Source organism: Entelurus aequoreus, linkage group LG02 (assembly GCF_033978785.1).
Source record: "Entelurus aequoreus isolate RoL-2023_Sb linkage group LG02, RoL_Eaeq_v1.1, whole genome shotgun sequence".
In the NCBI taxonomy this organism is placed as follows: Eukaryota; Metazoa; Chordata; class Actinopteri; order Syngnathiformes; family Syngnathidae; genus Entelurus; species Entelurus aequoreus.
Genome location: NC_084732.1, coordinates 64862684 through 64890538, shown reverse-complemented (window position 1 = coordinate 64890538; position 27855 = coordinate 64862684). Strand labels below are relative to the sequence as shown.

At 38.9% G+C, this 27855-nt stretch overlaps 1 protein-coding gene across 4 annotated transcripts in view; it reads left to right on the top strand.

The window, feature by feature from the left end:
* Nucleotides 1–27855, top strand: part of LOC133664145 (lymphocyte-specific protein 1-like) — a 70283-nt gene that overhangs the window by 20260 nt on the left and 22168 nt on the right. The window contains exons 1-10 of one of the 4 annotated variants that reach the window (XM_062068721.1): nt 2348–2468; nt 4544–4781; nt 4867–4994; nt 6137–6347; nt 9073–9195; nt 11958–11981; nt 13335–13373; nt 13542–13573; nt 17009–17093; nt 19704–19844. In XM_062068721.1, coding sequence (XP_061924705.1) covers nt 2365–2468; nt 4544–4781; nt 4867–4994; nt 6137–6347; nt 9073–9195; nt 11958–11981; nt 13335–13373; nt 13542–13573; nt 17009–17093; nt 19704–19844 — 1125 coding nt within the window. In that variant the 5' untranslated portion in view covers nt 2348–2364. Of the gene's footprint in view, nt 1–2347; nt 2469–4543; nt 4782–4866; nt 4995–6136; nt 6348–9072; nt 9196–11957; nt 11982–13334; nt 13374–13541; nt 13574–17008; nt 17094–19703; nt 19845–27855 lie in introns of those variants that run through there. The other 3 variants (XM_062068720.1, XM_062068718.1, XM_062068722.1) reach the window with 3 other exon arrangements.

Below are 27855 nucleotides of genomic sequence, written 5' to 3'. Positions count from 1 at the left end.
CATTTGCTGATTGGGCTGGGCATTGCTCTGGTGTATCGTCAAATTCGGAAGACAATGGCAGCCACTCAAGGGGCCAACAGGCTGTTCAACGCAATGGAAGGATTGGGTCGTGCTGTGGGATCACAGACGGGAGCGATTGCTGATTTGAATCGCAAAATGGATACCATCTTGATGAAGTTCGCAGAGAAAGAATAAATTGGAATTGTCGAAGCCAGCATACAGAGCAGGAATGTCATTGTTTTGACTGCTCGAAGAAAAAACAACATCTTAATATACGATTTGACTCCCTCGAATGGCCTTGAGGAACAGGCTGTTTAAAAAACTCCCCTGAGGACTCCTCAAAGATGGACGCTTTTGACCTTCCTTTTTTTCAAAAAGCACCTGGGTCGAACTCTTGAACTCTTGAACTCTTGAGATCGGCCTCAGTCCATAAAGACAATTTCAACATCTCACCCAAGTTAATTGGGCATACATGCACGCACACGCCCCTCCCCAAATCAACGCCTTCACCACTGCTTAATTCCTCCGGGGTTGTGGGGGGCTAAGTGGCGCTTTAATAGCGGCAGCCGGCCTCCAGGGTCCTAAATCTCCCCTCCTCTGTTGCGAGTTGTTGTGATTACATGTACCATGTTTATGTGTGCCATGCTATGTGAGGTTTTTTCCTCGGACTCAGTCTGGACCACTCCTGAGGGTCCAGCCTCAGACTGATATTTTTTTTACTCTTCCCCCTTTCCCAATGTCACCTTTTTCCCACCTTTTTATGGAGCACCGTAAGTGGCTGATCCGTTGGCGGTCCCGTCTTGTCTCCCTGTAACGTATGTCTGCTCTTAGCGGGATTGTGCCGAAAATGTAATTTCAGTTCTTATGTGTCTTGTACATGTTAAGAATGGACAAATAAAGCTGCTGTCTGCTGCTGTCGGCTGTCTGTCTGCTATTTAAATGTGTTTTTTGACTGTTTGACTGCCACCATGGGTACACTCATTTCTACGGATGGAAATCGGAAACCGGTTATTGTTCAGAACTGGTTCCCAGTTTATCAATTCCTTTTTAGAAGGTTCTCTTATCGATGCTTCCGGGTGGGGATGACGTCATTACGCAACGTGCATAGTGACGTCAGATTGCAAATGCTCGAAAGTTGACTACATTTCACCAGAAAAGATTGCAACAGCGCTACTTGTAATAATTACAAGGCTGCTAGTTAATCAAGAGGAGGACATAAAAGCAGTATGCTGAAACATTTGAACACACAGCATGCAATAATTAAAAATTAAAGTCGCATTTTAAACCGCTCCTATCTAATCCCAGCAGCAGTAATGCTAGCACGTCATCTGAATACAACAGGTACTAACTCAACGCCTATCATGTTAGCGCTATTATTTCTTAAATTTAAATGAATGTCTTCTCATTTACATGAGCATGACGAGAAACAGATTCTGACTGGCTCCGAGGCAGGCAGCTCCAGTTCACGTCTGCCGCTAGACACATGTCACCGAGCAGTGACTTAAGTTTGTGGTCAAAAGTTTTCATTTTTGATGGGTGAATGTTCAATTGTAGTCAGAGAAAAGTTGCATGTTTTCCTGCAACCAGATTTTCTCTCAGTCCTCATATTCTACAGGTGAAACTCAGAAAATTAGAGTTTGGAGTAAAAGTCCATTCATGTCAGCAATTAACTTCAATTGTGAAACTAATCTGTGATGTTAACTCATTACATGCAAAGTGAGATATGTCAAGCCATTATTTAATTTTGATCATCATGGCTTACGAGAAATATATTGCAATATATTTCCGATATGAAAAAAAATGCCAGCAGAAACCAAAACGAATCAATTTATTTTGTTTTGATCAGCCCCTTATAGGGGAACAGCTCTTTTAGTTTTTATTTTGCGTATCCTTCACAATCATTATGAGAGACAAGAACACATGTCTTTTTTGGGGGGGGATTTTAAAGAGGATAAAAAATACTTGCAAGATACTGTGAGGAGTCACCAATATAGCCCTCTAAAACATCTTCAAAACCCTCCATCAATGTTTTGTATGCATGCTGCAAGAAAATATATAATGTAATAACAGACACATTCATAACAATATGTAATATGTGAAATATTTACCATATTGGTCATTCTAAGCAAGAACTTCTTTCAGTTCAGGAAACAAACACGTGTGTGTTCTAATCATGGCAGACTTGGTAACAGACAACAAAGATGACTATTTTTGAAAAAATGTGGATTCACAACCTTATCTTTTTGAAGCTGAATACACGGAGGATGAACTGCTGCTTATAGAAGCGAGCACAAAGAGAGGCTGAAATGTTGGCGTTCACGGAAGCCAAGAGAGTGAGATTGGCGTGACTTCGTCACGCAGCAAATGTGGAACTTTGAGCCAAGCTATGCCGAAATAAATAAATTGCTTACCCAAATCAACTGGAAACGTCCCCGGCCAGCTAGACCAAACGGACAACGGTCCATCGAGTAAGTCATTTCAATCTTGATCATGAAACATGCATCACATCACAGTACACCTACAGTACATACACTGTCGAGCTAGCTGTGTACAAACAAAACATGAAATGTTGGCTAATACTTTACAGATACTGTAATATGATTGTTCATGTTTTTCAGTCAGTACAGATTGGTGTCCTATCGCATTGTGTTGTGTATTATAAACTTCAAAGCCATTCAGCTGTTGACAAAGTAACTAGCTTACCTCTTGCCGTAGCGAGTTTACGGCTAATGTTGTAGCATGATGATGTGTTACTACGCTAGCAAAACAGTTCCTCAGTGTTGCTCTTACAAAAACAATGTCGTTACAGCTTGGTTATTATACAGGTGACGGAACGTACATAAAGTATTGTTGACATTTTTTTCGGTCTCCCCTAGAGGGGGGGGGGGGGGTACCCACATATGCGGTCCTCTCCAAGGTTTCTCATAGTCATTCACCGACGTCCCACTGGGGTGAGTTTTTCCTTGCCCGTATGTGGGCTCTGTACCGAGGATGTCGTTGTGGCTTGTGCAGCCCTTTGAGACACTTGTGATTTAGGGCTATATAAATAAACATTGATTGATTGATTGATTGAGATGCATTTTAAAGTGATTTAGAGGCAGAATAGATTGCTCCCATTAGTTGCATTGCTTGCCACCTAGAACGAGACCATTATTACAAGTTAGAATGCAAAAAAAAAACATGTTTCTTCTTGTCTCATATAAGGATTGTGAACGATAAGCAAAATTCAACAACAAAAAAAGTGCAATTCCCCTTTTAATCATCCAGCAACTATGAAATTATACAATAATTTTGATGAACATGTTTATTCTTTTTTTTATTTCAGACAGTTCAAATACGTTGACACACACAGACGGAGGATTCTTTGTCCATTGTCTGTGATCGCGTGATCGCCTCCTTTTTCACAGCCATGTGTGCGTAACTAAGCCAGTTTGCACGCGCATTTCAAACGTGCTAAAAATAGATGCAAAACAGCGGTTGCCAAACACTTTCAGTCTTGATGAATCACATTGCGAGCGCTAAATGATGATTATATTGACTTCTACTCCTCCCACTATTTTGGGGGTTCTACTGTATATTCTGCATGTGCGGGAAGACTGACACTCTAAATGTAATGAGCTCCCTAATTTGCTCTTTTAAGAAACGCAATGCTCTGCACACGAGCTTAGTAGATCAGCTTTGCATGCGCCATAAAGTTTGCACATGTTTTAATCCACGCAAACCCTTAGAACAGGGGTGTCAAACTCATTTTAGATCAAGGGCCACATGGAGAAAAATCTACTACCAAGTGGGCCGGACTGGTAAAATCACGGCACGATAACTTAAAAATAAAGACAACTTCAGATTGTTCTCTTTGTTTAAGAATAGAAACAATCACATTCTGAAAATGTACAAATTTTAATGTTGTTATTGTTGGTTTTTTTACACTTACATGTTGAGGTTAATAGTATTCTATCTTTATTTGTCGTTATTTATACTTTCTAAATAAATTATGTGATAACGTTCATCAGTCAACTCATTGGTGTTCATTTTCAATCTATCAATATAAAAAAAAGAAAAATATTAAAATCAAATTACAGGATGTTATTTATGTAGTTTGCTCATTTTTCTCGACTGGTGTACTAACATCCATCCATTTTCTACCATGTGTTTTTTTTATTTTTTTTTTTACATATGTAGCATAATCTACAAAGATACAAATAATTGCTATTGTGCCATCTAGTGGACACATTTAGAACATCAGTTTCTTTAATTCCAAAATGTTGGCTCATTTTTATACTACGCAAACTCATCCCGCGGGCCGGGTAAAACCTGCCGTACGTTTGACATCCCTGCCTTAGAGGTTCTATTTTATACAGAAGTTATATTGTGTTTTGGCTTCATAGAGCTACAACAAAGGTGCTGAAATGATTAGGAAAACCACACCTTGAGGTCTCAAAGTTAGTGTTTCACTGCTGGTAACGATGGGGTTACTTAAGTTCCGTTCAAGTACTTTAGAGTGGCGACAAAAATTAAATTTTAGTGCACATTTCTTGTTCCTCAGGTCGGCTGAGGAGGTGAAGCCCATTTGCTGCCTTGTTGTGGAGGAAGATGAGGGCTTCAGTGACTGGAGCCACAGATTGGAGAAAAGTAATGATCGCGAACACTTCAGTGTCAAGGAGCATAAGGCACCTTCAACCATGCAGTGCAAAGCAGAGAGAGTTGAGGAGAAACAACAGGAGAATGAAAAAGTGCAACAGAGGAATGTGCTTCTCCAATCTGCAGGAAGCTCCCCTGTAAGGGTACTGTATGCTGTACAACTGATAAATAATAGTCAGACTTTTAGATATTTTTTAAATTATGGTCACATTTTATGTTTACTTTTAGAAAAAGGAAGTAAAGCTATCGTACAGGTCAACTGTGTTTCCGTCACAAGATGCGACACAACAGGACTTTGACCAACCAGCAGACAAAACGCTCCACACGGCCAGTGGAAGGATGAGACCACACTCACAGTATTTGGCTTTTGCTTCATTTTTTATGTATCCATCCACTAACGCTGATTGACATTGCATGTATATTATGTTAATACAGTATAGGAATGGAACGATTAACGTTATAATGATAAACTAATTGTGCAGTGTATAAAAAAGTTAGTGTTTTAATGTTCAATGTAGCCTATAAAAAAATCAGTGTTTCAAAATTCAGTCTATAAAAATTCAGCGTAAAAAACAAATTCAGCTTTTTTAAAATTCAGTGGGGAAAAAAAATCAGTATTTAAAAATTCAGTGTATAAAAATTACTTGTATAAAAATTACTTGTATAAAAATTATGTGTAAAAAAATTATGTGTATAAAAATGTAGTTAAAAATTCAGTATGTAAAAATTCAGTGTAAAAAAATTCAGTGTTTAAAAAATCAGTGTAAAAAATGTCATTGCTGGAAAAAAAAGCTGTGTAATAAAGACACGAATGAACCTCTATACCCGGCCTGTGTAGTCCTGTAGTGCAGTGGTCCCCAACCACTGGGCCGCGGCCCGGTACTGGTCCGTGGACCGATTGTGGCCGCACAAGAAATTAAAATATAGAAAATATATATATATTAAAAAAAAAAAAATGTAATCAACATAAAAAACACATTATATACATTATATATCAATATAGATCAATACAGTCTTCAGGGATACAGTCCGTAAGCACACATGATTGTATTTCTTTATGACAAAAAAAAACAAAACAACATAACCCCACCACCCCCCACAACCGGTCCGTGGGACACATTTTCAAGCGTTGACCGGTCCGCAGCTACAAAAAAGTTGGGGATCACTGCTGTAGTGAACAATGTCGACTGAGGTGTCATGGCAATTATTTTTTGGAGGTTCAGGTCAAAAGGGATTTGGAGGGGGAGGAGCGAGCTGGCGTGGCTTCTAGGGATGCGGTGACACTAGCATAATGACCCTCCACTGTCCCTTCATCTACTTACATATCGAAATGAGAAATTCTGAACATGGAAGGCCAGCGTCTCATTTAGTTTTTGACTATTTTATATTACATGCAAAAAAACTACATATATTGAACTTTTTTATTTGTTTTAATGAGACACATTTAAACAAAATCTGCTTACATACCATGAAATAAACCACATTTTCTTGTGAACAGCGAAGGTGTCTGCATGGCAGACCTCGAAGTGAAAGAAGAAGAAGAAGAAGAAGAAGAAGAAATACAGCAGATTTCGAAGAGGGAGTGGAGGTCAGACCACAGCAGGAGCAGACCCTCATATGGTGATGACCAAGAGGAAGGGGAGCTAAACCTTTTACATGACAATGTGCAAGACAGGCATATGGAGGTTGCACACAAGCCAAGGATGCAGGTCATTTTTTTTTATTATTATGAAACTACATTTGTGACTTCTGCTTCTGTTAGTTTCACTGCTCTCTCTAATACTAGTAAGAAGCCCGATGATGTCATAGACCAGGTGTCGAAACTTTTTTCACTGAGGTCCGCACACAGAAAACATCAAACACATTGCAGGACCCATAGCGTCCCAGATTACGCTAAAAAGATCTCGTAATGCATGTTTTTGTCATGATCCGTGGCCCGGATCATGTTTTGTTATGTTCTGTTAGTTTAGGACTCCGTAGTTCCTGTTTTTTGTGCACCCTTGTTTGTTTTAGTTACTTATTATTTCCACCTGCCTCTGATTAGTGTTCGCCCGCTCACCTGCTGCCCGAGCACTAATCAGAGGCATTATTTAAGCCTGCCTTTGCCGGTCAGTCGGCCTGGCGTCATTGTTTGCCTCATGCCTTGCCACGTAAGTCTTGTTAGTTTCATGCCACAGTTCTCTGAGTATTGCTTGTCCATAGTCCATGCTAAGTGTTAGCTTCTGTTTCCTGCGCTAAGTTTTTGTGCTTTAGCTCCAAGTGCGATCAGCGCGTTGTGCCTTCGCCTTGTGTTCCTTTTTGTTCGTACCTCTTTGAGTTTTGGATAATTAAATCATGTTCCTTACCTGCAAGTCCTGTCCGGAGTCGTCCGTTTGCATCCCGGGAGAACGAACCTCGCAGTAAGCTGCGACCAAACCGTGAGAGTTTTGAATCTTGAAGATTAATCTGGCTGTCATTTACCTTAAAATCCATTAGTTTTTGAGTAATAACTGACTCTATATGCCACCCCCTCTTTGTGCAATGTCATCTACAGAACTTGAGCCTATTTCCTCGCATAGATAGTGTGGATAAAAGCATGTAAAACTAATGTTTTTTTCACTTCTTTGCATGTTTTGTCGCCCTGGTCCATACTTTAAAACTGATATGGTTAACATTATGAGCAAAAAAGGAAATATAAAATAATAACATAAAATAATCGCCATTTCCAGACTTCCCTGTGCTTACATCTCTTCTTCCATAGAAACCCTATAGCCTGTGTCCTCATGCTCTTTCAGCATTTCCTCAACCATCTTACGAGGACACAAAAGTGGCTTACCTTATCATTCTCTCGTTTTTGATCCCCAGGTCAACTCTTCTTTCTCCATTTTTCCACATGTTCTGACTCAGTTTTTCTCCGCTTGAGGGTGGTCCTGATTTTCTAGGTCGTATTTGGCTTGAGTCTTTTAAATATTGTCCATCCAAACACCGACCAAAACCCTTCCTCTTCGAAGTCATAAAAATGAACTCTGCAAATTACACTTCTCTCGACTTGGTCCGTCCTATTTTGTGCAAGTCAGTTTGAATAAAGTGGTCCATACATTCCTCATATTACCGTCATTTACAAATGTATGCGGGCTGCCCCTTTCTTTAGCTGTATTACTACAACCCAGTGGCGGGCCGTGCGTTTCTCACCTAGGCCTTCAGTGATGTCCTACTTAGTTGGACTTCACCTCTCAAAATACGGTAATTTATGTCACCACATGGACATGGCTGGAGATACTATACAGAAACACACTTGCTCGCTACTGTGCATTGAACTCAACAGTGTACAAAAGGGTCTATTTTTCGGCGCATTTAACATTCAATAAACCCGCTTCAGCAATTAAAACATGAAACGGTTCTGTCAAAATGAAAAGAATTGTATAAAACAAATGAAACATTAAAAAAATTAAGAAATTAAATATTTGAACTCATAATTTGTAGCACCCATCCGACGCCGTATAAGCCAGTTGTACTGCACGTAGTCGTTTGATTTGTGTGAAAGTGGCGGGAAAACCATTTTTCCGCCGGTGTTGTGCCAAAATGTGATTGCCTGCCAAAAATGCATTTCCTTCGCGGGAGCACCGCTCGCTAAACCTGTATTGCTTGGCTTTGTCTGTCCACAGCGTATTACTAGGTGTAAGACATACACTTTTCTGTGGCTTTCTATGGCTCATATGGTTCCGGGGCCACTTCCTGTTTTCATTTTTTTTGATTGGATACTCACTTGGGACTCCCAAGTGAGTATCCAATCACAGCGTTCGGCCAGCTAAAAGGCCTTACTGACAACAACTCGTGATCTGATTGGCTATCGCAACTGTCTATCACCTCTATGTGTCCGTTCACTTACAGTGCAAAGACGCCCACGTTGTTGATTCTGAAGGCCCTGGGCAGATTTGGTACAGCATGGCAACATAAGCTATCTGAAATCTGATTGGCTACAAACTGTAAACTAAAAACAACAGCATTGAAAGGAGCATAATATGACATGAAGAGAATATGAATACTTTTAGATATTTAGGGAAAGTAAATACAAATGTTTACCTGTAGACATCATTTTTAGGTTCAGAACTATGAAACAATTTTGGCAATTAGAGGGGGCCTTTTAAGATGCTTAAAGCGATCTAATTTAGGGCAACACATCTCAGCTTTGTATTACAGTATATATTTAAAAAACAGCAAATTAGTGTAATGCTAATTAATAATGGATTGTTTTGCATTACAAGGTGAGTGATATGTTAAATGGCAGGAAAAGACACTGAGAGAAGGCATGACAACTTTGTTGTTTAAAAAATATATTGAGGCCAGACAATTAGACTGTACAAATAATGAACAGGCATAAGAGATACATAAAACAGTGGAAGTCGCTCAGAAATATTGTGCTATTTTAGTCTAAGGTTGTTGTTTTTTTCGCAGAGGTCAAGGGAAGAACGATCTCGGTGGGATGAGAACCGATCTGTGGGGTCTGCAGTTTCTGTTTGCAGCAGTGAAGAAGAGGATGCATTAAACTGCTACGGTCCCATGAGTCCAACATTTAAGGTAAGATAAACAATCGGGTTTGCAGATACAGGTAAGTGTGATTGGTTGGAATTTAGGGATAAACACACTCAATCTGAGGAGTGAAGTCAAAGCTTGAGACTTATAATTTCATTCATTTTTCCCTGGTCATCAGGGGGCAACTCTGCAATAGGCAACGAAGAAATACCAATTTAAAAAAAGCAACACAGCACTAACTCCTCACTAAAAAAGTAAATTACAAAATAAAGAATCAAAGCCAAAAATAGCAGAAGTCATCGATTCACATCCGAATCACGATTCTGACATTTATATCGAAATCTCAAGAATCGTAATTAAATTGAATGTTGAGTTGTTGTAAGATTCACATCCCTAATTGTGGATCCTGATGAAAAGAATCTTTACAGGGCCCCCTGTATTATAATTTCACCATCATTAGGGGCCTCTCTGGGCCCCTCTCCATCATGGGCCCCTAGAATCCGTCTCCTTTACCCCCCCCTTTTCGGCGCCCCTGCATTGTTATAATCAGGGCAGCACGGTGGAACAGGGGTTAGTGCGTGTGCCTTACAATTAGAAGGTCCTGGGTTTGATTGATCTATTTCTGTGTGGAATTTGCATGTTCTCTGCATGGTTTCCCTCCGGGTTCTCTGTCTTCCTCCCACCTCCAAAGACATGCACCTGGGGATAGGTTGATTGGCAACACTAAATTGGCCCTAGTGTGTGAATGTGAGTGTGAATGTTGTCTGTCTATCTGTGTTGGCCCTGTGATGAGGTGGCGACTTGTCCAGGGTGTACCCGGCCTACCGTTTGAATGCAGCTGGGATAGGCTCCAGCACCAGCGACCCCGAGAGAGACAAGCGGTAGAAATTGGAGGGATGGATGGATTTCATTCAGAGTAAAACACAGGACAAAGATTTTAACCTCAAAATACATAAAAAAAAATATATTTCTTAACAATTTAAGAAAATATAAAAACGACATAAGAACACAACAATATCAACAAATTATTTTTTTTTTTTACATATAATTATTGAGCAAAAATAAGTCAATTGTGCAAAAATAAGTACACAAAAACAATAACTGCTATTAGTGCTCACTCTAATCCTTTGGATTTATGCCCAGAAAGCCCTTCTGTGTTTCAGGACCTCTTTCCATTTTTTTTTGTATTGTTATTGTTGCAGTCTAAATGCCGGATTTTACGGCAGCTTTTCCACAAAATTGCATCAAAAGTTGCGATATATTTTAAGGGCTTAATTTTTTCCAACTTAGATTTTTAAGAAATTGTTATTAATGTAAACAATGTATTCCTGAAAAGCAAAAAACTGAAAACTTCATGCTGAAGATGACTAAACAATGCATACTCTCAAGGGACAAGGGATACAAACTGACTATTCTCGAGTATATCCGAAATTCATTCCTAGTATTCTCCCGTGAAAGACGTACTGTATTGTTGAGGAGTGAACTCAATTTTCTGACATACTGTAAATATTTATATTATTGTTTTTATTTGCATAAAGAGTATCTTTAGGTTTAGTGTATTTACCGACTTCTCTTAACCAACTGTCACTTACTGGGTGTTCCATAAGGTCAGCCGAAAAATAAATTGTACAAAAACCAAAGCAGTTTTTTCCATAAGAATTTTTTTTAATCCAATCATCACGCTTTACATGCAGAAAACAATGCCAAAAAAATATACCGCATTTTATGGAATATAGAGAGTACCAGTATATCTGCATCCACTAAATGTTACAAGATATTGGGTATATTTTTCCATGTTTTAGCTTCACAGGACGGTAAACGGCAGATATATATACGTTGTGAAATGTGTTATTTACATAGAAAGATTTTGTAAATGTTTATTTGCGTACTTTAATTGTTTTCAAAGGGTGCCTGTAACATGACAGTAAAACAGCGGCTCAAACAAAACACAAAAGTTATTTTTAATGCACCCACTAGATGCGGAAGCTTTGTCTCCAATCAGCTAACCCGACTCAATAACTCCACGGTGACGTTTTGGTTAATTTAATAAACTGAAACAAAACAAAAAGAATGCCACTGTAAGTTAATAATGCTAACACAGACACTTGTAAAAGTGTTAGCATCTAAGCTAATGCAAATGAGACTAGCTTGACTACATTACGATAGCACATATAAATATGCATGAAAACACTACTTGGAACATGTGACTCTTTAGTAAGTATGAATTGTTTTCGTTATGTTGTAAAACTTAAAAAAAAACATTGCTTGGTGTGATGAATGAAGAAACCATATGAGTAGAAACACTATTGATGACTCGGAGACGAAACGGCATTTATACTTCGAGTTCAAAGCACAAAACAAAAGGATGTACTGGAGGGTAGTCTTTGAACCTGCAGCACCAGCAGTGAGCTAACTCGTCCAAAAATGGTGCAATAGCACAAACAATAACATACCTTTTCAGGCTCTTTGTCAGTGTTACTTAGTTACTACTATGTAAATTTGTTGTATGCAATATATTATGTCCGTTAGCGAAGAAAAATCTATAGATCAGCCGCACCTTTGTATAAGCCGTAGGGTTCAAAGCTTGGGGAAAAAATAGCGGCTTATAGTTCAGAAAATATGGTAAATGAAAGTTGAAATTAAGGAATAAACTTTTAACAATACTTGTACCTTATATTGAAGACTTTTGTTGGTGAAGACACAGATGAACGGAGGTGACATTTACTCTAATAAAGCGTTTGTGTATGTGATGTCGCGTGATACATATGCAATCTCTTTTAACATTCTCAATTATGTTCTTTCACCAGAAACTCCTCGTTCAGTTTTACCCAGTAAGTACCTTTATTTTTCCTTCAATACCTTTAATTCAAATTTTAAATGTTCTTGATGTGCAATATCACTGATTTTCTGTCAGAGCCGATACCGAGTAAATTCAGGTTGGTATCAGCGATACCAATCCGAAACCGATACTACCTAATGTGTCTGCTAAAATTGTAAAAAAGTTGTGTATTTCCAAATAATAAAATAACAAACAACGGTGAAAATGTAAGAAAAAAAGAAAAAAAACATTGGAATGTAATGAGAAAAAGCTTAATTAAATTAATACTAATACTAATATACTTAGTCACCTATCATCATGTCATGGCTGTCTTGAGTTTCCAATAATTTTACAGAACTTTCCTCCAGAAGGTCTTATCTTTGTCCATGTGATGTCAGATAAAACAAAAAATGAGCTGTTTGGCCATAATACCCAGCAATATGTTTGGAGGAGAAAAGGTGAGGCCTTTAATCCCAGGAACACCAATCCCTACCGTCAAGCATGGTGGTGGTAGTGTTATGCTCTGGGCTTGTTTTGCTGCCAATGGAACTACTTTAAAGAGAGCAAATGGGACAATTAAAAAGGAGGATTACCTCCAAATTCTTCAGGACAACCTAAAATCTTCAGCCCGGAGGTTGGGTCTTGGGCGCAGTTGGGTGTTCCAACAGGACAATCACCCCAAACACATGTCAAAAGTGGTAAAGTAATAGCTAAATATGGCTAGAGTTAAGGTTTTAGGATGGCCTTCCGAAAGTCCTGACTTAAACATGTGGACAATGCTGAAGAAACAAGTCCATGTCAGAAAACCAACACATTTAACTGAACTGCACCAAATTTGTCAAGAGAAGTGGTCAAAAATTCAACCAGAATCTTGTGGATGGCTACCAAAAGCGCCTTATTGCAGTGAAACTTGCCAAGGGACATGTAACCAAATATTAACATTGCTGTTTGTATACTTTTGACCCAGCAGATTTGGTCACATTTTCAGTAGACCCATAACAAATTCATAAAAGAACCAAACTTCATAAAAACATTTGTGACCGACTAGTATGTGCTCCTATTACTCTATCACAAAAAAATAAGAGTTGTAGAAAATATTGGAAACTCAAAACAGCCATGACATTATGTTCTTTACAAGTGTATGTAAACTTTTGACCACGACTGTATGTAACCTGTAACTGGACAGTTTGTTTGCCTCATGCAAACATTTGTTTATTATACATTATGCATTTAACTCAACACAAACAACATTTTCTTGACTATACATAAATTACCTGTGGTGTGCAGGTGTCATGGCAGATTTTGTATCCTGGATATAATTTGTATTCTCTGCTGCTACACATCTCTTCACTTTTTCTCTTTACAGGAGGAGGTGGCAAGCAGAGCTCCAACAGATGGATGTGTGGTAAGTTAGAATTAGATGTTCTCATTTACTGACTTTTAGTACTTGTTTTAGTACATATTGTAGAATTGTATAGCCTTGTTGTTGAGATAGAAATATTTTGTATGAATGTAAAATAAACTGTTTAACGTGTATTTGGTTAATTGTCACTTTTCACTTTTTTTTATTAAGATCACAGAGCGAACGGAATCTCTGAGAAAGAGGTATGTTGTGTGCAATAGCCATGTTATCTATGACAGGGGTCTCCAACAGGTATCTTGATAGTTACTAGTAGCTCACCGCCTGATTTAGAGGAGCTTACCAGAGGGTCAAAGAATGTTTGCTTAACATTTTGGAGTTTTAACATAAAATGTACTGTTTTACTGTTCAATTCAGACATTGTCACTGTATTTAATGACAAATTACCTCAAAATAGCATGAAGAAAATGACCACAATATTTGAGTGGAGATGTGCTTGATGAATATTTTTTTAGGAAAGTTGGGGAACCCTGTTCTATGAACATAACCACAGTATTATTACAGGATACAGTTTACCGTCGCCTTAGGGTTACACAAATCTATTTGCTCCAAAAGATGAAAATGATCACTTGATTAGGAACCCCCACATAAGTAGAGTTGATAAGTAGCAAACAAGTCACTTGATTAGGAACCCACCCTTCAAGCCATGCCATGCAAAGAACCCTCACCCATGTTATATCACCGGATAGGTCTAAAAAGGAGGAAGAGCCCCTTAAAATTTGGTAACAGTCTGCGTAACCATGGCGACTTAATTAACCACCAAAGTTGAAATTGGGTCACTTGATTCTGAGCCCAACTTGTGCCTCTTTTTCCAGACTCTGTTGGTCATGCAGCAACATGCTTAAAGGGGACCTATGATGATTTTAGCTTACATTTAAAACACTTCCTTGTGGTCTATATAATATTAATGGATATATGCTTTAGTGTACATTTTGTGTAGACTTTGCCCCACAGTCACATTTATAGTCCACTTTATGCATGTGTCTGCAAGATGTTTGTGGAGGCATTCCCAGATTGCAAATGAAACCACACTCCACCCTCTCCAAAAAATTTTAAAAATGTATTTTGAAATTATACTCTGTTAAGTATATATCTTGAGACAAACGTCACCGCTATTTTACTTCAGACATAGTCGGCGATAAACCTTATAAACATTAAATAGATTCACTCGGTCACAACATCAGGTACACCCGTTCTCTTTCAGTTCGATACAAACTCAAGAGCAGTGTTAATTTTGACAGCTGTTTTTAATTTAGTTCTTGTCATAATCTTTTGTATTTTAATTTTAATAACATTTTAATCATCTAAATCAATGTGTGAATGATACGATAGCAATGTTAGCACGAGTTGTTGTGTAGCTCGCTTAGCCTTTTAAAGGCCTACTGAAATAATTTTTTTTTATTTAAACGAGGATAGCAGATCCATTCCATGTGTCATACTTGATCATTTCGCGATATTGCCATATTTTTGCTGAAAGGATTTAGTAGAGAACATCGACGATAAAGTTCGCAACTTTTGGCCGCTGATAAAAAAAGCCTTGCCTGTACCGGAAGTAGCGTGACGTCACAGGTTGAAAGGCTCCTCACATTTCCCCATTGTTTTCAATGCAGCGAGAGCGATTCGGACCGAGAAAGCGACGATTACCCCATTAATTTGAGCGAGGATGAAAGATTCGTGGATGAGGAACCTGAGAGTGAAGGACTAGAGTGCAGTGCAGGACGTATCTTTTTTCGCTCTGACCGTAACTTAGGTACAAGCTGGCTCATTGGATTCCACACTCTCTCCTTTTTCTATTGTGGATCACGGACTTGTATTTTAAACCACCTCGGATACTATATCCTCTTGAAAATGAGAGTGGAGAACGCGAAATGGACATTCACAGTGACTTTTATCTCCACGACAATACATCGGCGAAACACTTTAGCTACGGAGCTAACGTGATAGCATCGGGCTTAACTGCATATAGAAACAAAAGAAATAAGTCCCTGCCTGGAAGGATAGACAGAAAATCAAAAATACTATTAAACCATGGACCTGTAAATACACGGTTAATGCTTTCCGGCCTGGCGAAGGTTAACAATGCTGTTGCTAACGACACCATTGAAGCAACGGGACCTCACAGAGCTATGCTAAAAACATTAGCTATCCACCTACGCCAGCCAGCCCTCATTTGCTCATCAACACCCGTGCTCACCTGCGTTCCAGTGATCGACGGTGCGACGAAGGACTTCACCCGATCACCGATGCGGTCGGCGGCTAGCGTCGGATAGCGCGTCTGCTATCCACCTCAAAGTCCTCCTGTTTGTGTTGCTGCAGCCAGCCGCTAATACACTGATCCCACCTATAACTTTCTTCTTTGCAGTCTTCATTGTTCATTAAACAAATTGCAAAAGATTCACCAACACAGATGTCCAGAATACTGTGGAATTTTGAGATGAAAACAGAGCTTTTTGTATTGGATTCAATGGCGTCCGAATACTTCCGTTTCAACGATTGACGTCACGCGCATACGTCATCATACATAGACGTTTTCAACCGGAAGTTAAGCGGGAAATTTAAAATTGCACTTTATAAGTTAAGCCGTGTTGGCATGTGTTGCAATGTTAAGATTTCATCATTGATATATAAACTATCAGACTGCGTGGTCGGTAGTAGTGGGTTTCAGTAGGCCTTTAATGCAAGACAATAACGTCACCGTCCTGCAGCAAAATAACAAATTATTTTCCTAAAAACTACTTTGGATTGGATCAGTGCCTACTGTGTTCGGCAATGGACAAGTAAGTTATATAATCCATTATCACGTTTGCAATGTAGCTCGTAGCTTAATTTAAAGCCTGGAGTCTCTGTTGTTTACAACACAAAGAAGCCGTGCAGAAAAGTTATTTACAATGATATAGAATACAAAAGCCTTCTATTGTCAATATACACATGTATACATCATGTAACCTTAGCAAGCTTGTATAGTTCCAGAACTGTACGTAGCGGTGTTTCCTTCTTCGTTTTCGTCCGCTTGCATCGCCTGCATCGCCTCCTTCCTTAGTGCCGTCAACCAACCACGGTGAGCCACTGATCTGGGACGTTGTATAGTAGTGAAAGTCACTCAAAACAGATGTCTGGTGGCAGTTATCAATGTCCATAGTGTACAATGAAAGCAAGAAAGCTAAAAAAATACCAAAAAAAAGCTGACGGAGATTGACAATGGTGAATCGGCGTAACGAGGTGTGGTGAGGAGAGGTTTAGTTGCATCTAAATCAAAACTAACTGTTTTGTAAGGGAGCAAAAAAGGGACTTGCAAATAGGTCTGTAAAACAAAATCTATGCAATTTTTTCACCAAAGAACCACCATTACATATTATGTAGACCACAAGGAGGTGTTTTAAATATAGAAAAAAGTCATGGTATGACCCCTTTAACATACAAGATGCTTCAGTTAGCAGTACAAAAACCTCCTTTTGAATAAATTGAAAGCATGCTCCATATTAAGTTAAAGTTAAAGTTAAAGTACCAATGATTGTCACACACACACTAGGTGTGGTGAAATTGCCAGTAGTATCATTATGGTATGTACAGTACATTGTCTGACCTGAAAGACACTTCTTGTTTTTTGTTTATTTTGCAAGCGCCAACATCCCAAAGAAGATGTCACAACCTGTTTGTGTGTCCAAGATTGACAAAAAACTGCAACAGTATACACATGCTCTTGAGGTAAAACTCTCTCGGATACAACCTTTTAATCAGTTGATCTACAGTCCATGTTACTACAAAACCTGGCAAAAAATGATGGAACCACCAGTCTTTTTCATTTAGTTGTTAGGAAAAAAAGCAAATAACAGAAATGACACAAAACTATAGTCATTTCAAATGTTAATTTTCTTGCTTTAAGAAAGGCTAAAAATCAAGACAATAAATTGTGGTAGTCAGTAACAGTTTCATTTTTCGATCAAGCAGAGTTAAAAAAAAAAACATGGAATCAGTAAATTCTGAGGAAAAGAAACTAAGAAATCATGAAAGAATAAAAAATGAAAAAACTACAACACAACACTAGTACTTTGTTGCACCACCTCTGGCTTTAATAACGGCTTGCAGTCTCCGAGGCATAAACAGTCGTTTGTACATTTCATGGACAAACAGTACTCGTCATCAATCTTGATTCAACTTTCTCTGATTGCTCTTGTCGGATCAGCTTTGCATGTTGGAGTCTTGTCATGGACCATTTTCTTTCATTTTCACTAAAGCTTGTCAATTGCTTTGAGATCCAGACTGTTTTCAGACAATGACATTGACCTTATGTATCTTTCTTCAAGAAAAGTTTTAAACTTTTTGCTGTATGGCATTAACTTTGAAGAAAACCACACACCGGTCTTTCCTCATCTACCACCATAGTCACAGTGAAGCCTCGTGCTACAAACGCTCTTGGTCATATTTTAACATGGCAAAAAAAAATCATGTTCCCTGGCATCACTATTTGAGAAGGACTGCTCTATGGCAAGATGTGTTATTATTTGGAAAATTATGTCATCATCCCCAAACATTAATTTGATTGATGTAATAAAAAAAAGTGTCCAAAATGTCAACGTAAACTTGTGCTTTTATTAAAGATGTAATGGCAGCCATCTCCCCAGTGCCATTACCTGACATGCGGCTCCATATCATCAATAACTGTGTACATTTGCATGTTTTTTTCTGGCAGTCGTCTTCATAGATCTTATAGGAATAGCACCAAACAAAAGAACCAGCATAATCACTATGACCGATGCAGATTTGTGACGCAGATTCACAGAATATGACTTTAATCAAGTCATCCATAGTCCATGATTTATTTTCCTTAGCCCCTTGTAACCTTTTTTTCTGTTTAGTTGTTAATGACCGCTCTGTATTTAAATTCAATTTCCTTCAGGCAGTTTCTTATAGTTCGGTAACAGATGGTACTCCAGTGTGCATGTTCTGTTTTGAAGACCTGTTCCTTTAAGTTTTCTGCTTTGACGCTTTGATCTTTTCCTTGGTTTACCAGGATGCTTGTCTTTTACAACCATGCCATGTTGTTTGTATCTTGGTCCAGATTTTAGACAGAGCTGACTGTAAAACAATCAAAAATGTTTTTGCAACACTGCATAATGATTTTCCTCTCATCAGTTTCTATTCAAATATCTTGTGTTGGAGCCATGATTCATGTCAATCCACAAGGTGCAACAGCCCTCCAAGGTGTGAACACTCCTTTCTATATTGCAGACTGATGAACAGATGTAATCTATTGCAGGTGTTAGTTTTGGAAATGATCATTTACAGGGTAATTCTATATACTTTATTCTCAGAATTGAGTGATTCCATAACTGTTTCAAACTGTTTGATCTAAAAATTGAACTGTTACTATCACAATTTATATGCTTGATTTTTTTTCGTGTTACTTAAAGCCACAACGTTGATATTTGAAATGACTATACTGTAGTTGTGTTAGTTTCTGTTATCAGCTTTTGTTCTACAAAATTGAATGAACATCCTCCTAGTCCAGGGGTCGGCAACCCAAAATGTTGAAAGAGCCATATTGGACCAAAAATACAAAAACAAATCTGTCTGGAGCCGCAAAAAATTAAAAGCCATGTTACATACAGACAGTGTGTCATGAGATATAAATGTAATTAAGAGGACTTAAAGGAAACTAAATGAGCTCAAATATAGCTACAAATGAGGCATAATGATGCAATATGTACACGTCGCTAGCCTAAATAGCATGTTAGCATCGATTAGCTTGCAGTCATGCAGTGACCAAATACGTCTGATTAGCACTCCACACAAGTCAATAACATCAACAAAACTCACCTTTGTGCATTCATGCACAACGTTAAAAGTGTGGTGGACAAAATGAGACAGAAAAAGTGGCATAAAACACGTCCTAGAATGTCGGAGAAAGTTCTATCAATCAATACATGTAAACAGACTATACAGTGAGTTCAAGGACCGCCAAAATAAGTAGGACAAAACGGCGCTCGCCAAATACTCGAATCAGTGAAGCATGTTTAATATAAACAGTGTGCTTTATAACACTTAGGGAGGTTTGTGTCATGTTTGTCCTCCTACAGAAACCATACTAAAACAAAAAAATTGATTTTTTTTTCCCCCTCATCTTTTTCCATTCTTCATACATTTTTGAAAAATCTCCAGAGAGCCACTAGGGCGGCGCTAAAGAGCCGCTTGCGGCTCTAGAGCCGCGGGTTGCCGACCCCCGTCCTAGTCTGATGATACCACCATTTTTTTCCAGGTGTTGTATTCTTAATGTTTCATGGTGAAATTTCCCAACATCAGTATGATTCTTCACAGATTTCCTCAAAAGAAGGCAGATCAGCCCCTCAAGTCCCAGTGGATCTTACAAGTCCTGCTTTGCCTGTCGCCCACACAAAGAATATGTTTGAGGCTGGGGAGGTCTGGAAGCAAAATGCCCTCACAAACACACCATCAAAGGTCCATTAGAGAAATAATCTCATAATGTATTACAAGCTATACACTCTTAACACATATTATTGAGTTCCTCAAGTTTAAAACGTAAGTGTTCTAATATGATGGACTTACAGTACCTCACAAAAGTGAGTAAACTCCTCACATTTCTGCAAACATTTTATGATATCTTTTCACAGGACCAGACTGAATAAATGACACTTGTATACAATGTAAAGTAGTTAATATAATATGAGTGCAACAATTCATTTACATTGTCAACAGAATCAAAAATAAGATTTGTTGCCGACAAATTTGTTTTGTCGATAGTAGTCTTCGCTCGTGTTTTTCCGGACAGAAATGAACATGCGCGTCAAAAACAAAACAAAAAACACTGCAAATTAATACTAAACATGTAAAATACACAAATAACTTGCTCAATTTGCAAAGCAGACCTTGCTTTTTATGGCAGTACATCAGTGAGGCAGGAGCATTTAAAACAGAGGCTTGCCAGACATCTGCAGGATGTGGTCTCTGACTCTTCTTGGTAAGATAGTTCACTTGTTTACTAATTAACTAAAATACAAATTAATAATTTGCTTTAAAATGGGCAAATGTTTAATAGAGAAATTATTTTTTGAAACAGCCAATTAAGCGTCACAGTTACAGAATTAATATTTTTTAATTAAGTTGTCATCTTTATTCAGAGGTTAGTAGTAAAGTGCTACATCTTACTCTGTTACATGTAACTTTTTGGCTAAATTGTACTTGTCAGAGTAATTTTGATGCAACATACTATTTACATTTACTTACAGTGCATCCAGAAATAATTCACAGCGCCTCACTTCTTCCAAATGTTATGTTACAGCCCTATTCCAAAATGGAATACATTCATTTTGCCCTCAAAATTCTATAGATAATACCCCATAAGGACAATGTGAACAGCTATTTTTAATTTGCAAATGTATTAAAACTAAACAAATCACATGTACATAAGTATGTACAGCATTTGCTCAATACTTTGTTAATGCACCTTTGGCAGCAATTGCAGCCTCAAGTCTTTTTGAATACACAATTCCAATTGGAATTGTGGCAGTTTCGCCCATTCGTCTTTGCAGCACCTCTCAAGATCCATCAGGTTGGATGAGAAGCATTGGTTTTCATCCAGGATGTCTCTGTACATTGCTGCATTCATCTTTCCCTCCATCCTGACTAGTCTCCCAGTTCCCGCCTCTGAAAAACATCCCCACAGCATGATGCTGCCACCGCCATGCTTCACTGTAGGGATGGTATTGGCCTGGTGATGAGCGGTGTCTGGTTTCCTCCAAACATGATGCCTGGTATTCACGTCAAAGAGTTCAATATTTGTCCCATCAGACCAGAGAATTTGTTTCTCATGGTGTGAGAGTATTTCAGGTGCATGTTGGCAAACTTTTTACTAAGAAATGGATTCCGTCAGGTCTGATTAGTGGATTGTTGCAAAGAGGATTGTCCTTCTGGAAGGTTCTCCCATCTCCACAGATCAATCAATGTTTATTTATATAGCCCTAAATCACAAGTGTCTCAAAGGGCTGTACAAGCCACAACGACATCCTCGGTACAGAGCCCACATACGGGCAAGGAAAAACTCACCCCAGTGGGACGTCGGTGAATGACTATGAGAAACCTTGGAGTGGACCGCATATGTGGGTAACCCCCCCCCCCCCCCCCCCCCTCTACGGGAGACCGAAAGCAATGGATGTCGAGTGGGTCTGACATAACATTGTGAAAGTCCAGTCCACAGTGGATCCAACACATCAGCGGGAGTCCAGTCCACAGCGGGGCCAACAGGAAACCATCCCGAGCAGAGACGGGTCAGCAGCGCAGAGATGTCCCCAACCGATGCACAGGCTAGTGGTCCACCCGGGGTCCCGACTCTGGACAGCCAGCACTTCATCCATGGCCACCGGACCTATGCAACTCCCCCTCGCAAGGGACAGGGGAGAAGAGGAGAGAAGAAAAGAAACGGCAGATCAACTGGTCTAAAAAAGGGGGGTCTATTTAAAGGCTAGATTATACAAATGAGTTTTAAGATGGGACTTAAATGCTTCTACTGAGGTAGCATCTCTAACTGTTACCGGGAGGGCATTCCAGAGTACTGGAGCCCGAATAGAAAACGCTCTATAGCCCGCAGACTTTTTTTTTTTTTGGCTCTGGGAATCACTAATAAGCCGGAGTTCTTTGAACGCAGATTTCTTGTCGGGACATATGGTACAATACAATCGGCGAGATAGGCTGGAGCTAAACCGTGTAGTATTTTATACGTAAGTAGTAAAACCTTAAAGTCGCATCTTAAGTGCACAGGAAGCCAGTGCAGGTGAGCCAGTATAGGCGTAATATGATCAAACTTTCTTGTTTTTGTCAAAAGCCTTGCAGCCGCATTTTGTACCAACTGTAATCTTTTAATGCTAGACTTAGGGAGACCCGAAAATAAAACGTTACAGTAATCGAGACGAGACGTAACGAACGCATGAATAATGATCTCAGCGTCGCTAGTGGACAAGATGGAACGAATTTTAGCGATATTACGGAGATGAAAGAAGGCCGTTTTAGTAACACTCTTAATGTGTGACTCAAACGAGAGAGTTGGGTCGAAGATAATACCCAGATTCTTTACCGAGTCGCCTTGTGTAATTGTTTGGTTGTCAAATGTTAAGGTGGTATTATTAAATAGATGTTGGTGTCTAGCAGGACCGATAATCAGCATTTCCGTTTTCTTAGCGTTGAGTTGCAAAAAGTTAGCGGACATCCATTGTTTAATTTCATTAAGACACGCCTCCAGCTGACTACAATCCGGCGTGTTGGTCAGCTTTAGGGGCATGTAGAGTTGAGTGTCATCAGCATAACAGTGAAAGCTAACACCGTACTTGCGTATGATGTCACCCAGCGGCAGCATGTAAATACTAAAGAGTGTAGGGCCAAGAACCGAAACCTGGGGAACTCCACACGTTACCTTGACATAGTCCGAGGTCACATTGTTATGGGAGACACACTGCATCCTGTCAGTAAGATAAGAGTTAAACCAAGACAAGGCTAAGTCTGACATACCAATACGTATTTTGATACGCTCTAATAAAATATTATGATCGACGGTATCGAAAGCGGCGCTAAGATCAAGAAGCAGCAACATAGATGACACATCAGAATCCATCGTTAGCAATAGATCATTAGTCATTTTTGCGAGGGCTGTCTCCGTAGAGTGATTTGCCCTGAAACCGGATTGAAAAGGTTCACAGAGATTGTTAGTCACTAAGTGTTCATTTAGCTGCTGTGCAACAATTTTTTCGAGAATTTTGGAAATAAACGGAAGGTGGGAGACCGGTCGGTAGTTTACCATGAGGTCAGGATCGAGGTTAGGTCTTTTGAGCAGAGGATGAATAACCGCTTTTTTGAATGCTAGGGGAACAGTGCCGGAGGAAAGTGATAAGTTTATAATATTTAACACTGATGGACCTAATAATACAAACAGTTCCTTGATAAGTTTCACAGGAAGTGGGTCAAGTAAACATGTTGTTTGTTGTATCCCACTTACACGCTGTAATAATTCCTCTAATGTTATTTCATCAAAAATAGAGAGACTATTTTGGAGGGCAGTGTCCGTCGTATATACAGTCGTATTTGTGTTAATAGAACCCAGTTGTAGCTGGGATGCGTTGTCTTTAATCTCCTTTCTAATGAGTTCAATTTTCTTATTAAAGAAATTCATAAAATCATCTGCCGAGTGGGTGGAGCTACTGGGAGGAGTCCCTTGTTGGGTTAGCGATGCTACTGTACTAAACAGAAATTTAGGATCGTTTTTGTTGAGGCGGATGAGATTTGAGTAGTATTTAGCTTTAGCTAAGGTAAGCATGCGTTTATAAGTTATTAAACTATCACTCCATGCTTGATGGAAAACCTCAAGTTTAGTCACGCGCCATTTGCGTTCCAGTTTTCTACATGATAATTTATGAGCTCTAATTTCTTCTGTAAACCATGGGGTGCGCCTTTTAGGGGCCCTTTTTTGCTTTAGCGGTGCTATACTATCAATAATTTCACGCAAGGCATCGTCAAAGTTGTTAGTGAGGTTATCAATAGGGAATGGTGCCATTACCGAAGGCAGTAGGTCAGCAAGAGTCATCGTTGTGGCAGCATTAATGTTGCGGCCGCTATAGCAGTTATTATTATTATTAGCTTGTTGACAATGAGTCAAAAATTCAAATTTTATAAGGTAATGATCGGACATTACTTTAGTATATGGAAGTATCATAACTTTGGAGGTGGTGACACCCCTGACAAGCACTAGATCTATTGTATTACCGTTTCGATGCGTGGGTTCATGTATTATTTGTGTAGGACCACAGCTATCAATTATGGTTTGGAGCGCCACGCACTGAGGGTCCGATGGGGTATTCATATGGATATTAAAGTCCCCCATTATGATTATATTGTCGGCGTGCGTCTCTAGATCAGCAACGAACTCTGAGAATTCACTGATAAAGTCCGAATAGGGCCCAGGGGGGCGATAGATAACAGCCAGGTCGAGAGGTAGCGGTGTGACAGACCTCATAGATGAATGCTATAGCTCTGACAGAGTGACCATGGAATTCTTGGTCATCTCCCTGACTAGACTAAGATGAATGCAGCAATACACAGAGACATCCTGGATTAAAACCAACGCTTCCCATCCAACCTGATGGAGTTTGAGAGGTGCTGCAAAGAGGAATGGGCGATACTGCGCAAAGATTGGTGTACCAAGCTTGTGGCATTGTGATTTTTTTTAGTTTTAATACATTTGCAAAATTAAAGAAAGCAACTATTCACATTGATATTATGAGGTATTGTCTGTAAAATATTGAGGACAAAAATGAATTAATTCCATTTTGGAAAAAGACTGTAACGTAACAAAAGGTGGAAAAAGTAAAACGTTGTGAATACTTTGCGGATGCACATTAAGTATTTTTGTGAAAAAGAAAGTCTACCTTTACTCTGTTACATTGAGTTTCATTCCAATCCATATATTTATTTGAATCTATTGATTTCTGCTTACAAAGAAGTTTTGTTGGTTAGATAGAGACCCTCCTTCCAGTGGGCGCTGTCACTTAACTGTGTTTTACCAATCCAACTTGAGTTTTTGCACAAATCAATATCAAATTCACAATAACTGCGATTGTTTAGTGTGCATCCATGCACATTGCTCATATACTGCCTGTGTGTGTAGATGCACATGAATAGTGTGTGTGCGTGTGTGCGTGTGTGCGTGTGTGCGTGTGTGCGTGTGTGCGAGTGTGTGTGTACAGAACAGCGTAACATACAGAATGTTGTCGAAGTGAAGTTAATACATTACAGAGGTACCTGAGTCAGAGTGATACCCAAATAAGTAATCAGCATCATTATCATTATTATAAAAACAGTATTTCAAGAGGATACCAGTTTTTCCAGTGTATCCATGTTAATTGTGATCCCTCTTCATTGGCAAATTTTACAATCGTTTAAAGTCAGGAAATGTACTGATACTTTTTAGACCCTCTTCAAGTTCATTCCACAGGTCAACACCATGCCGTTTAGGGTAGTACAAGTATGCTGTTTCCTAAAGTACATTTGTCCTCTTAGGTTGTATTGGCGTCCAGCACAATTTACAATCGAGAGTGACAAAGTTGTATTTTTTGACGTGTTTTATAATTTCGTCATTTATCATCAGTTTGTGTTCAGTAACCATCCTTTTTTTTTGCAATAACCATGAATTTAATCTTTTATTTAAATTGAGTGATAATTTATTATTTTCAAAGCATTCTTTCATTTTTTCTAATTTCAATCGAGTCCTCGATCGGTAACTGTTGGAGGTTTTTCCCCGAGGACAGAATTGTTAAGTCATCTGCAAAAAGTACTAACTTGAGCCTTTGGGAGATGAAACACAGATCATTTAGAATAGAATAGAATAAAATAGAATGGACTTTATTGTCATTATATTTGCAAATAACGAGATTAAGGACTCCAACTTAAGATGCGCTAGAGGAAACAAATATGGGATAATAATAAATTACATAAGAGGTAATAAAGATGAAACTAAGAATTGAAATAAACAGACTACTATCCAATAAAAATAATAAGAAATCCTGTACAATATACCGGTACAAAACACTATACAAAATACAAAATACTGTACAATATACAGAACAAGACAAGACTACCGGAGTAATAAATAACAATCAGTGTCACTCGAAGGGTAATATTGCACAGTACGGTATTAGGGTAGGATATTGTATAGGGGTGAATTATTTATTATAAGTTAGAGTTCAAGATGGTGACAGTTCTGGGAAAGAAGCTGTGTCGGAGCCTGTTTGTTCCGGCTCTGATGCACCTGTAGCGTCTGCCCGATGGTAGCAGGTCGAACAGGTGGAAGCCAGGGTGTGTGCTGTCCTTAGTGATGCTTTTTGCTCTGTTGAGGCAACGGGAGTTGTGTAAATCCTTCAGGGAGGGGAGGGGGCAGCCAAAGATTGTCTGTGCAGACTTTATGACCCTCTGAATCGCCTTTTTGTCTGCTTCAGTGCAGCTGGCGTATCACACTGTTATGCAGTACGTCAGCAGGCTCTCGACAGCCGAGCGATAGAAGGTCACCATCAGCTGCCTCTCCAGTCTGTTCTTCCTCAGCACCCTTAGGAAGTGGAGTCTCTGCTGGGCCTTACGGATGACCGCAGTTGTATTTTGGGTCCAGGAGAGGTCAGCAGATATGAGGGTGCAGAGGAACTTGGAAATTTATATACAAGACAAAAATAATTGGGCCAAGTACTGACCACTGGGGGACACCACACATAATGTCCCTCAGGGAAGAATCACACTCTGCCAAGTGGAAAAACTGTTGTCTGTGAGACAGGTACGATTTCAACCACTGAAGTGGACAGCCTCTGATTCCCATTTTAACCTGATCTTGAGATCAACAATGTGTGGTCAATTGTGTCAAATGCTTTTTTTAAGTTTATAAACACTGCAAGAGATTATTCATTTATTTTAATACTGTTACTAAACTCCTCTCCCAAGTCCATACTTACTGTTACTGAAGTAAATATTTGGATTACTGCGTTTTACTTTTAATTGAGCCATACTATTCTAAATTAACAGTATTCTGACTTGAGTAAATTTTTAGCCACTCTATTAACTTCTGTCTTTATTGTTTGTTAGCACATGCAAAAAAATATCTCAAGATGAATTTAAAAGTCAATGTCTAAATTAGAGCCACAACACTGAGTAGCCATCTGATTAGTCGATTGATTGTGAAGATTTCCCATGACTAGTCGACGATCAAAATAGTCATTCGTTGCAGCCCTATTTTATAACAGTATACATTTACTAGCATTAATAGTAGCCACACAAAATATTAACACTTTTGCCACAATTTGCACATTTTATATTTAAATTTTGCTGCCAGTGGTTCAATCTTTATTGACTGAGTGTTGAATTATTTTGAGGGCACTGTAGCAGTTTTATTCTAACTGTGTGTTGACTACTTTTCATTGTGCCAAAGTTACATTTCTTCAGTCTGGTTCAATGAAAACATATACACTTGGTTTTAATGAATAATTCGCTCAAAAAGGTCTGAGTAAACCATCTTGTGCGAAAACCGAAGCAATTATTCCCATTAAAAATAATACAAATCCATTTAATAAGTTTCACATGCAGAAAACAATGACGAATGAAATGGATAAATAAATATTAAATATCACTTTTACCTTCATTGAAGACTCTTGTGATGGGGTAGATGAAAAAAAAGGTACTTTGCTAGAGATTATTTCTTGAATTCAATAGTGTTTCTCATCTTCTGTTCATCAAAGTGCTTGTAATCGCAATTTTCTTTGGCCCCGTGGTGGCTTTATTGTGTAATTGTTCTCAATAAAAATTATTGCGGTGTTACTGTATTAGTTAGCAAACATAGGGTATAAATAACACAAGACTGAGTCGCCAACGCATGGGATTCCTTTTTTGTGCACTCAATTCCGCCGAAGGAAAACTGATAAGCGCAATCTTT